At 42.2% G+C, this 13,151-nt stretch overlaps 1 protein-coding gene across 2 annotated transcripts in view; it reads right to left on the reverse strand.

The window, feature by feature from the left end:
• The window catches only part of GFPT1 (glutamine--fructose-6-phosphate transaminase 1), a 173,714-nt gene that overhangs the window by 48,199 nt on the left and 112,364 nt on the right, over window positions 1-13,151 (reverse strand). For both annotated transcript variants that reach the window (XM_038746851.1, XM_038746852.1), the window contains one exon: window positions 9,565-9,662. In XM_038746851.1, coding sequence (XP_038602779.1) covers window positions 9,565-9,662 — 98 coding nt within the window. The remainder of the gene's footprint in view (window positions 1-9,564; window positions 9,663-13,151) is intronic.

Below are 13,151 nucleotides of genomic sequence, written 5' to 3' on the forward strand. Positions count from 1 at the left end.
TGCCCAAGGTCACACAGCAGGCATGTGGCGGAGCCGGGATTCGAACCCATGACCTTTGACTCCAAAGCCTGGGCTCTTTCCACCAAGCCACGCTGCTTCTCTGGGAGCCCCCATGGGGCAACCTGATCACCTTGGAACCTCCCCAGCGCTTAGAACAGTGCTTTGCACACAGTAAGTGCTTAATAAATGCCACCATTATTATTATTATTATTATTATTATTGTTAACTTCTCTGTGCCTCAGTGACCTCATCTGTAAAATGGGGATGAAGACTGTGAGCCCCCTGTGGGACAACCTGATCACCTTGGAACCTCCCCAGTGCTTAGAACAGTGCTTTGCACATAGTAAGTGCTTAATAAATGCCACCATTATTATTATTATTATTATTATTAACTTCTCTGTGCCTCAGTGACCTCATCTGTAAAATGGGGATGAAGACTGTGAGCCCCCTGTGGGACAACCTGATCACCTTGGAACCTCCCCAGCACTTAGAACAGTGCTTTGCACATAGTAAGTGCTTAATAAATGCCATCATTATTATTATTATTATTAACTTCTCTGGGCCTCAGTGACCTCATCTGGAACATGGGGATGAAGACTGAGCCCCCGTGGGACAACCTGATCACCTTGGAACCTCCCCAGCGCTTAGAACAGTGCTTGGCACATAGTACGTGTTTAATAAATGCCATTATTATTATTATTTTTATTATAGAGGCTCACAGTCTATGTGCAGAGCACTGTTCTAAGTGCTGGGAGGGGGATACAAGGTGATCAGTTTGCCCCGCGTGGGGCTCACAGTCTTCATCCCCATTGTACAGATGAGGTCACTGAGGCTCGGAGAAGTGAAGTGACTTGCCCAAGGTCACACAGCAGACTCGTGGCAGAGTCGGGATTCGAACCCATGAGCTCCGACTCCAAAGCCCGGGCTCTTTCCACTGAGCCACGCTGCTTCTCTAATAATATAATATATTATATGTATATATCATTATATAATATAATATATAATGTAATGTAATGTAATATATAATATAATGTAATGTAATGCAATATATAATATAATGTAATGTAATGCAATATATAATATAATGTAATGTAATGCAATATATAATATAATGTAATGTAATGCAATATATAATATAATGTAATGTAATGCAATATATAATATAATGTAATGTAATATATAATATAATGTAATGTAATGTAATATATAATATAATGTAATGCAATATATAATATAATGTAATGCAATATATAATATAATATAATGCAATATATAATATAATGTAATGTAATGCAATATATAATGTAATGTAAGTAATGCAACACATAATGTAATGTAATGTAATGCAATATATGATGTAATGTAATGTAATATATAATGTAATGTAATGTAATATATGATATAATGTAATGTAATGTAATATATGATATAATGCAATGTAATGTAATATATGATATAATGTAATGTAATGTAATATACGATATAATGTAATATATAATGTAATGTAATGTAATATAATATAACAATATAATATACTATAATATATGATATACTATACTATACTATAATATAATATATATGATATATCATCATATAATAACGATTTCTCTGTCCCTCAGTTACCTCATCTGTAAAACAGGGATTCAATAACTGTTCTCCTTCCAATTTCGACGGTGACAGGGACCGTCTCTAACCTGATTACCTCATACCTACCCAGGTGCTTACAACAGTGCTCGACGCATAGTAAGCGTCTCACAAATACCATTATTATTGTGAATTATTACTATGGGTTTCCTTCTTCAAATCCATACTCACAATCCACTTCCTCCATGAGGTTTATCCGTGGCAGTGGGTTATTATTACTCATTCATTCAATCGTATTTATTGAGCGCTTACTGGGTGCAGAACACTGTACTAAGCGCTTGGGAAGTACAAGTTGGCAACATATATCCCGGCTCTGCCAATTGTCAGCTGTGTGGCTTTGGGCAAGTCACTTCACTTCTCTGGGCCTCAGTTCCCTCATCTGTAAAATGGGGATTAAGACTGTGAGCCCCCCATGGGACAACCTGATCACCTTGTAAACTCCCCAGTGCTTAGAACAGTGCTTTGCACATAGTAAGCGCTTAATAAATGCCATCATCATCATCATATAGAGACGGTCCCTACCCAACAGTAGGTTATTATTTTTATTAATAATAATAATAATGATGATGATGGCATTTGTTAAGCGCTTACTAGGTGCCAAGCACTGTTCTGAGCACTACTGACTGAGGACACACATCTTGTGCTAAGTGTTGCCTAATAATAATAATAATAATGTATAATAATAATAATGTATATATGTATACATATGTGCGTATATATGTACATATATATGCATGCATATGTATGCATATACATATATGAATATGTGTATATATGTTTGTACATATTTATTATTCTATTTATTTATTTATTTTACTTGTACAGATCTATTCTATTTATTTTATTTTGTTAGTATGTTTGGTTTTGTTCTCTGTCTTCCCCTTTTAGACTGTGAGCCCGCTGTTGGGTAGGGACCGTCTCTAGATGTTGCCAACTTGTACTTCCCAAGCGCTCAGTACAGTGCTCTGCACACAGTAAGCGCTCAATAAATACAATTGATTGATTGAATAATAATAATAACTGTGGTATTAAGCCCTTACTCTGTGCCAAGCACTGTCCTAAACCCTGGGCTGTATACCAACAAATCAGATTGGACACAGTCCCTGCCCCGTGTGGGGCTCACAGATTCAATCCCCATTTGACAGATGAGGTAACTGAGGCTCAGAGAATAATACTAATAATCATCATCATCATCAATCGCATTTATTGAGCGCTTACTATGTGCAGAGCACTGTACTAAGCGCTTGGGAAGTACAAATTGAGCGCTTTGTTAAGCGCTTACTATGTGCCACGCACTGTTCTAAGCGCTGGGGAGGATACAAGATAACCAGGTTGTCATTCATTCAATCGTATTTATTAAGCGCTTACTGTGTGCACAGCACTGTACTAAGCGCTTGGGAAGTACAAGTTGTCCCTCGTGGGGTTCACAGTCTTGATCCCTATTTGACAGATGAGGGAACTGAGGCACAGAGAAGTGAAGTGACTTTCCCAAGGTCACACGGCAGATGAGTGGCAGAGCCGGGATTAGAGCAGTGCTCAGCGCTTAGAACAGTGCTTTGCACATAGTAAGTGCTTAATAAATGCCATTATTATTATTATTATTATTATTATTATTATTATTATTATTATTAGAACCCATGACCGTCTGACTCCCAGGGCTGGGCTCTAGCACTACACCACGCGCTTAACCATCATCATCAGTTGTATTTATTGAGCGCTGTGTGCAGAGCATGGTACTAAGCGCTTGGGAGAGGACAACAGAATTATTGTCCACCTGTCTCGTCACCTCTCTACTTGGGTTGTTTTGTCGTCTGTCTCCCCCTTCTATCGTCATCATCAATCGTATTTATTGAGCGCTTACTATGTGCAGAGCACTGTACTAAGCGCTTGGGAAGTCCAAATTGGCAACATCTAGAGACGGCCCCTACCCAACAGTGGGCTCACAGTCTAAAAGGGGGAGACAGAGAACAAAACCAAACATACTAACAAAATAAAATAAATAGAATAGATATGTACAAGTAAAATAAATTAATAAATAAATAGAGTAATAAATATGTACAAACATATATACATATATAAACTGTATATATGTATACATATAGATATACATATATATGCATAGAAGTATACATATATACTTCTAGACTGTGAGCCCGTTGTCGGGTAGGGACCGTCTCTATATGTTGCTGATTTGTACTTCCCAAGCGCTTAGTACAGTGCTCTGCACACAGTAAGCGCTCAATACAATTGAATAATAATAATAATAATGGTATTTGTTAAGCGCTTACTATGTGAAAGCACTGTTCTAAGCGCTGGGGGGGATACAAGGTGATCCGGGTGTCCCACGGGGGGCTCACAGTCTTCATCAGCGTGGCTCAGTGGGAAGATCACGGGCTTCGGAGTCAGAGGTCATGGGTTCGAATCCCGACTCCACCACATGTACTGTTGGGTAGGGACCGTCTCTATATGTTGCCAACTTGTACTTCCCAAGCGCTTAGGACAGTGCTCTGCACACCGTAAGCGCTCAATAAATACGATTGATGATGATGATGATGTCCACTGTGTGACCTTGGGCAAGCCACCTAACTTCTCTGAGCCTCAGTTCCCTCATCTGTAAAATGGGGATTAAGACTGTGAGCCCCAGGTGGAGCAACTTCATCACCTTGTAACCCCCCCCAGCGCTTAGAACAGTGCTCTGCACATAGTAAGCACGGAACAAATGCCATTATTGTTATTATTATTATCCCCATTGTCCAAGTTGGCAACATAGAGAGACGGTCCCTACCCAACAGTGGGCTCACAGTCTAGAAGGAGGAGACAGAGAACAAAACAAAACATATTAACAAAATCAAATAGAATAAATACGTACAAATAAAATAGAGTAATAAATCCGTACAAACATATATATATATATATATATATATATATATATATATATATATATATATATATATATATATATATACAGGTGCTGTGGGGAGGGGAAGGAGGTAAGGCGGAGGGGGGTAGATAATGATGGCATTTGTTAAGCACTTACTATGTGCCAAGCACTGTTAAAGCGCAGGGGTAGATTCAAGGTGATCAGGTTGTCCCCCGTGGGGCTCACAGTCTTCATCCCCATTTTACAGATGAGGGAACTGAGGCCCAGAGAAGCGAAGTGACTTGCCCGGGCTTTGGAGTCAGAGGTCATGGGTTCCAATCCCGGCTCCGCCACTCGTCAGCTGGGTGACTTTGGGCAAGTCACTTCACTTCTCTGGGCCTCAGTTCCCTCACCTGGAAAATGGGGATTAAGACTGTGAGCCCCCACCATGGGACAACCTGATCACCTGGTAAACTCGGCAGTGCTTTGAACAGTGCTCTGCACATAGTAAGCGCTTATCAAATTCAATCAATCAATCAATTGTATTTATTGAGCGCTTACTGTGTGCAGAGCACCGTACTAAGCGCTTGGGAAGTACAAGTCGGCAACACATAGAGACAGTCCCTACCCAACAGCAGGCTCACAGTCTAGAAGTCTAGAAATTCAGCACTTAGAACAGTGCTTTGCACATAGTAAGTGCTTAATAAACACCATCATTATTATTATTACTGGGAAAAAGCAGCGTGGCCTTGTGGAAAGAGCCCAGGCCTGGGAATCAAAAGATCTGGGTTCTAATCTCAACTCTGCCACTTAACAATAATAATAATAATAATAATGATGATGGTATTTGTTAAATCAATCAATCAATCGTATTTATTGAGCGCCTACTGTGTGCAGAGCACTGTACTAAGCGCTTGGGAAGTACAAGTCAGCAACACATAGAGACAGTCCCTACCCAACAGCAGGCTCACAGTCTAGAAGTCTAGAAATTCAGCGCTTAGAACAGTGCTTTGCACATAGTAAGTGCTTAATAAACGCCATCATTATTATTATTACTGGGAAAAAGCAGCGTGGCCTTGTGGAAAGAGCCCAGGCCTGGGAATCAAAAGATCTGGGTTCTAATCTCGACTCTGCCACTTAATAATAATAATAATAATAATAATGATGGTATCTGTTAAATCAATCAATCAATCAATCATATTTATTGAGTGCTTACTTTGTGCAGAGCACTGTACTAAGCGCTTGGGAAGTACAAGTCGGCAACACAGAGACTGTCCTTACCCAACACGGGCTCACGGTCTAGAAGTCTAGAAATTCAGCGCTTAGAACAGTGCTTTGCACATAGTAAGTGCTTAATAAATGCCATCATTATTATTATTACTGGGAAAAAGCAGCATGGCCTTGTGGAAAGAGCCCAGGCCTGGGAATCAAAAGATTTGGGTTCTAATCTCGACTCTGCCACTTAACAATAAGAATAATAATAATAATGATGGTATTTGTTAAATCAATCAATCATATTTATTGAGCGCTTACTGTGTGCAGAGCACTGTACTAAGTGCTTGGGAAGTACAAGTCGGCAACACATAGAGACTGTCCTTACCCAACACGGGCTCACAGTCTAGAAGTCTAGAAATTCAGCGCTTAGAACAGTGCTTTGCACATAGTAAACGCTTAATAAATGCCATCATTATCATTATTACTGGGAAAAAAGCAGCCTGGCCTTGTGGAAAGAGTCCAGGCCTGGGAATCAAAAGATTTGGGTTCTAATCTCAACTCTGCCACTTAATAATAATAATAATAATGATGATGGTATTTGTTAAATCAATCAATCAATCAATCGTATTTATTGAGCGCTTACTATGTGCAGAGCACTGTACTAAGCGCTTGGGAAGTCCAAGTTGGCAACATATAGAGACGGTCCCTACCCGACAGTGGGCTCACAGTCTAGAAGGGGGAGACAGACAACAAAACAAAATATATTACAGAAGCAGCGTGGCTCAGTGGAAAAGAGCCCGGGCTTTGGAGTCAGAGGTCATGGGTTCAAATCCCGCCTCCGCCAATTGTCAGCTGTGTGACTTTGGGCAAGTCACTTCGCTTCTCTGTGCCTCAGTTACCTCATCTGTAAAATGTGGATTAAGACCGTGAGCCCCCCGTGGGGCAACCTGATCACCTTGTAACCTCCCCAGCGCTTAGAACAGTGCTTTGCACAGAGTAAGCGCTTAATAAATGCCATTGCTATTATTATTATTATATTAACAGAATAAAATAAATAGAATAGATATGCACAAATAAAATGAATAGAGCAATAAATACGTACAAACATATATACATATATACAGGTTAAGCGCCTACTATGTGCCAAGCGCTGTTCTAAGCACTTTTAAATAATAGTAATAGCGGTATTTGTTAAGTGCATACTATGAGTCAGGCACTGTACTACGCGCTGGAGTGGATACAAGCAAATCAGCCCACGTGGGGTTCATTCTCCATCCCCATTTTCCCGATATGAGGCAGTGAAAATAATAATAATAACGACGGTACTTATTAAGCGCTCACTACATTCAATCAATCAATCAATCAATCGTATTTATTGAGCGCTTACTGTGTGCAGAGCAGTGTACTAAGCGCTTGGGAAGTACAAGTCGGCAACACACAGAGACGGTCCTTACCCAACACGGGCTCACAGTCTAGAAGTCTAGAAATTCAGCGCTTAGAACAGTGCTTTGCACATAGTAAGCGCTTAATAAATACAAGAAGCGTGAGAAGCAGCGTGGCTCAGCGGAAAGAGCCCAGCCTTTGGAGTCAGAGGTCATGGGTTCAAATCCCGCCTCCGCCAATTGTCAGCTGGGTGACTTTGGGCAAGTCACCTCGCTTCTCTGGGCCTCAGTTCCCTCATCTGTAAAATGGGATGAAGGCCGTGAGCCCCCCGTGGGACCACCTGATCACCTTGTAACCTCCCCAGCGCTTAGAACAGTGCTTTGCACAGAGTAAGCGCTTAATAAATGCCATTGCTATTATTATTATTATATTAACAGAATAAAATAAATAGAATAGATATGCACAAATAAAATGAATAGAGCAATAAATACGTACAAACATATATACATATATACAGGTTAAGCGCCTACTATGTGCCAAGCGCTGTTCTAAGCACTTTTAAATAATAGTAATAGCGGTATTTGTTAAGTACATACTATGAGTCAGGCACTGTACTACGCGCTGGAGTGGATACAAGCAAATCAGCCCACGTGGGGTTCATTCTCCATCCCCATTTTCCCGATATGAGGCAGTGAAAATAATAATAATAACGACGGTACTTATTAAGCGCTCACTACATTCAATCAATCAATCAATCAATCGTATTTATTGAGCGCTTACTGTGTGCAGAGCAGTGTACTAAGCGCTTGGGAAGTACAAGTCGGCAACACACAGAGACGGTCCTTACCCAACACGGGCTCACAGTCTAGAAGTCTAGAAATTCAGCGCTTAGAACAGTGCTTTGCACATAGTAAGCGCTTAATAAATACAAGAAGCGTGAGAAGCAGCGTGGCTCAGCGGAAAGAGCCCGGCCTTTGGAGTCAGAGGTCATGGGTTCAAATCCTGGCTCTGCCAATTGTCAGCTGTGAGACTTTGGGCAAGTCACTTCACTTCTCTGGGCCTCAGTTCCTCATCTGTAAAATGGGGATTAAGACTGTGAGCCCCCCACCGTGGGACAACCTGATCACCTTGTGACCTCCCCAGCGTTTAGAACAGTGCTTTGCACATAGTAAATGCTTAATAAATGCCACTGTTATTATTATTATTATATTAACAGAATAAAATAAATAGAAGATATGTACAAATAAAATGAATAGAGTAATAAATACGTAATAGAGTAATAAATACAAACATATATACATATATACAGGTTAAGCGCTTACTATGTGCCAGGCGCTGTTCTGAGCACTTTCAAATAATAGTAATAGCAGTATTTAAGTGCATATTATGAGTCAGGCACTGAACGAAGCGCTGGGGTGGATACAAGCAAATCAGCTTGTTTGTATGTATGGTTGCACATATTTATTACTCTATTTATTTATCTATTTATTTTACTTGTACATTTCTATCCTATTTATTTTATTTTGTTGGTATGTTTGGTTCTGTTCTCTGTCTCCCCCTTTTAGACTGTGAGCCCACTGTTGGGTAGGGACTGTCTCTTTGTGTTGCCAATTTGTACTTCCCAAGCGCTTAGTACAGTGCTCTGCACATAGTAAGTGCTCAATAAATACGACTGATTGATTGATTGATCAGCCCACGTGGGGCTCAGTCTCCATCCCCATTTCCCCGATAGGAGGCAGTGAAAATAATAATAACAACAATGGTACTTATTAAGCGCTCACTCTGTGCAAAGCACTGTTCTAAGCGCTGGGGAGGATACCAGGTGATCAGGTTGTCCCACGGGGGGGCTCACAATCTTCATCCCCATTTTACAAACGAGGTAACTGAGGCCCAGAGAAGTGAAGTGCCTCGCCCCAAGTCACCCAGCTGACAGTTGGCGAAGGCAGGATTTGAACCCAAGCCCTCGGACTCCAAAGCCCGGGCTCTTTCCACCGAGCCGCGCTGCTTCACGCTGCTATTAAGCCTGTGAGCCCCACGTGGGACGGGGACCGGGTCCAACCCGATTGGCTTGGATCTATCCCAGCGCTCAGTACTGTGCCCGGCACGTAGTAAGCGCTTCACCGATCATCATCAATCGTATTTATTGAGCGCTTACTGTGTGCAGAGCACTGTACTAAGCGCTTGGGAAGTACAAATTGGCAACATATAGAGACAGTCCCTACCCAACAGCGGGCTCACAGTCTAAAAGGGGGAGACAGAGAACAAAACCAAACATACTAACAGATACCATTATGATTATACCTGATCACCCTGTAACCTCCCCAGCGCTTACAGCAGTGCTTTGCACATAGTAAGCGCTTAATAAATGCCATTATTATTATTATTATTATTATTATTTTATTATTACAGCTTCAAAAAGACCCTCGAGAGGAAACCCCCGCGACTTCCAAGAAAGAACTCACCGCCATCCCCGCGTGGTAACTGGTTCCGCAGGCAATGAGGATTAAACGCCGACACCTCTGGATCTCCTTGATGTGATCCTTTAAACCGCCCAAGTTGACTGAAATAAAAGTTGTATTTCATCATCATCAATCGTATTTATTGAGCGCTTACTATGTGCACGGCACTGTACTAAGCACTTGGGAAGTACAAATTGGCAACATATAGAGACAGTCCCTGATTTATTTTTTTTTTTTAATTCAACGGCCCTGCTGGCGATCAAACGGGAGTCATTCCGGCGTGGGGCGAAACCCTATTTTGGGATTATTGGAGAACACGGTTAAGTTTCCCCTTAAAGCCGTTGAGGACGGTGAGACGGATAAATACGATTGAATGAATGGATTTCATTCATTCATTCATTCAATCGTATTTATTGAGCGCTTACTCATCTCAATCGTATTCCTTGAGCGCTTACTGTGGGCAGAGCACTGTACTAAGCGCTTGGAAAGTACAAAGCATCATCATCATCATCATCATCAACAACCGTATTTATTGAGCGCTTACTGTGTGCAGAGCACTGTACTAAGCGCTTGGGAAGTACAAGTTGGCAACATCTAGAGACGGTCCCTACCCAACAGTGGGCTCACAGTCTAAAAGGGGGAGACAGAGAACAAAACCAAACATACCAACAAAATAAAATAAATAGGATAGATATGTACAAGTAAAATAAATAGAGTAATAAATATGTACAACCATATATACAGGTGCTGCGGGGAAGGGAAGGAGGTAAGATGGGGGGATGGAGAGGGGGATGAGGGGGAGAGGAAGGAAGGGGCTCAGTCTGGGAAGGCCTCTTGGAGGAGGTGAGCTCTCAGCAGGGCCTTGAAGGGAAAGCAGCGTGGCTCAGTGGAAAGAGCCCGGGCTTTGGAGTCGGAGGTCGTGAGTTCAAATCCCGGCTCCGTCACTTGTCAGCTGTGTGACCTTGGGCAAGTCACTTGACCTCTCTGGGCCTCAGTTCCCTCATCTGTAGAATGGGGATTTAGACTGTGAGCCCCCCGTGGGGCAACCTGATCACCTTGTATCTACCCCAGCGCTTAGAACAGTGCTTTGCACATAGTAAGCGCTTAACAAATACCAACATTATTATTATTATTATTACAGGCGCTTAGAACAGTGCTTGGCACATAGAGCTTAACGAAGCAGTATGGCTCAGTGGAAAGAGCACGGGCTTTGGAGTCAGAGGTCATGGGTTCAAATCCCGACTCTACCAATTGTCAGCTGTGTGACCTTGGGCAAGTCACTTAACTTCTCTGTGCCTCAGTTCCCTCATCTGTAAAATGGGAATCAGAGCACTGGACTAAGCGCTTGGGAAGTCCAAGTTGGCAACATCTAGAGACGGTCCCTACCCAAAAGCGGGCTCACAGTCTAGAAGGGGGAGACAGACAAGAAGACAAAACATATTAACAAAATAAAATAGAATAAATATGTACAAATAAAATCATATGGATACGACTGAATGAATGAGTGGATGAGAGACTGTGAGCCCGTTGTTGGGTAGGAACTGTCTCTATATGTTGCTGACTTGTATTTCCCAAGCGCTCAGTACAGTGCTCGGCACACAGTAACCGCTCAATAAATACGATTGATTGAATGAATGAATGGATTATAATAATAGTATTTGTTAAGCACTTAGTATGCGCCAATAATAATAATGATGATGGTATTTGTTAAGCGCTTACTATATGCTAAGCACCACTCTAAGCGCTGGGGTGGACACAAGTTCATCAGGTTGTCCCATGTGGGGCTCCCGGCCTTAATCCCCATTTTGCAGATGAGGGAACTGAGGCTCAGAGACGTGAAGCGACTGGCCCGAAGTCACACAGCTGACAAGTGGCGGAGTCTGGATTCAAACCCACACCCGCTGATTCCCAAGGCCGGGCTCTTGCCACTAAGTCACGCTGCTTCTCAATCAATCAATCAATCAATCGTATTTATTGAGCGCTTACTGTGTGCAGAGCACTGTACTAAGCGCTTGGGAAGTACAAGTCGGCAACATATAGAGACGGTCCCTACCCAACAGGGGGCTCACAGTCTAGAAGGGGGAGACAGAGAACGAAACCAAACATACTAACAAAATAAAATAAATAGAATAGATATGTACAAGATGAATAAATAAATAAATGAATAGAGTAATAAATATGTACAAACATATATACATACATACATACAGGTGCTGTGGGGAGGGGAAGGAGGTAAGATGGGGGGATGGAAAGGGGGACGAGGGGGAGAGGAAGGAACGAGTGAGTGAGTGTATGTATGTTTGCACATATTTATTACTCTATTTATTTATTCTACTTATACATATTTATTCTATTTATTTTCTTTTGTTAATATGTTTTGTTTTGTTGTCTGTCTCCCCCTTTTAGACCGTGAGCCCGCTGCTGGGTAGGGACCACCTCTGTATGTTGCGAGCTTGGACTTCCCAAGCGCTTAGTCCAGTGCTCTGCACATAGTAAGCGCTCAATCAATACGATTGATTGATGATAATAATAATAATAATAATAATAATATTTATTTTATTTTGTTAATATGTTTTGTTTTGTTCTCTGTCTCCCCCTTCTAGACTGTGAGCCCACTGTTGGGTAGGGACCGTCTCTAGATGTTGCCAACCTGTACTTCCCAAGCGCTTAGTCCAGTGCTCTGCACACAGTAAGCGCTCAATAAATACGATTGATTATAATAATAATATTTATTTTATTTTGTTAATATGTTTTGTTTTGTTCTCTGTCTCCCCCTTCTAGACTGTGAGCCCACTGTTGGGTAGGGACCGTCTCTAGATGTTGCCAGCCTGTACTTCCCAAGCGCTTAGTCCAGTGCTCTGCACACAGTAAGTGCTCAATCAATACAACTGAATGAATGAATGAATGAATGTTGCCAGCTTGGACTTCCCAAGCGCTTAGTCCAGTGCTCTGCACATAGTAAGCGCTCAATCAATACAATTGAATGAATGAATGAATATTAATGATGGCATTTGTTAAGCGCTTACTATCATCATCATCAATCGCATTTATTGAGCGCTTACTGTGTGCAGAGCACTGTACTAAGCGCTTGGGAAGTACAAGTTGGCAACATATAGAGACGGTCCCTACCCAACAGTGGGCTTACTATGTGCAAAGCACTGTTCTAAGCGCTGAATGGATGAGATGGAGGACCAGTGGAAACCACGGGAGGAGCGGAGGGTGCGGGCTGGGATGGAGAAGGAGAGACGGGAGGTGAGGTAGGAGGGGGCGAGGGGATGGAGCCCACTGTTGGGTAGGGACTGTCTCTATATGTTGCCAACTTGTACTTCCCAAGCGCTTAGTACAGTGCTCTGCACACAGTAAGCGCTCAATAAATACGATTGATGATGATGATGATGATGATGATGGATGGCTTTAAAGCCGATGGTGATGGGTTTCGGTTGGATGCGGAGGTGGATGGGCCACCCCTGGAGGGTCTAGAGGAGCGGGGAGATGTGGACTGAACGTTTTTGTCGAAAAATGATGTGGGCAGTGGAGTGAAGTCTGGACTGGAGTGGGGAGAGACTCTCGGGAGGCAGGGAGGTCAACCA

This window comes from Tachyglossus aculeatus, chromosome 5, assembly GCF_015852505.1.
Source record: "Tachyglossus aculeatus isolate mTacAcu1 chromosome 5, mTacAcu1.pri, whole genome shotgun sequence".
NCBI lineage: Eukaryota > Metazoa > Chordata > Mammalia > Monotremata > Tachyglossidae > Tachyglossus > Tachyglossus aculeatus.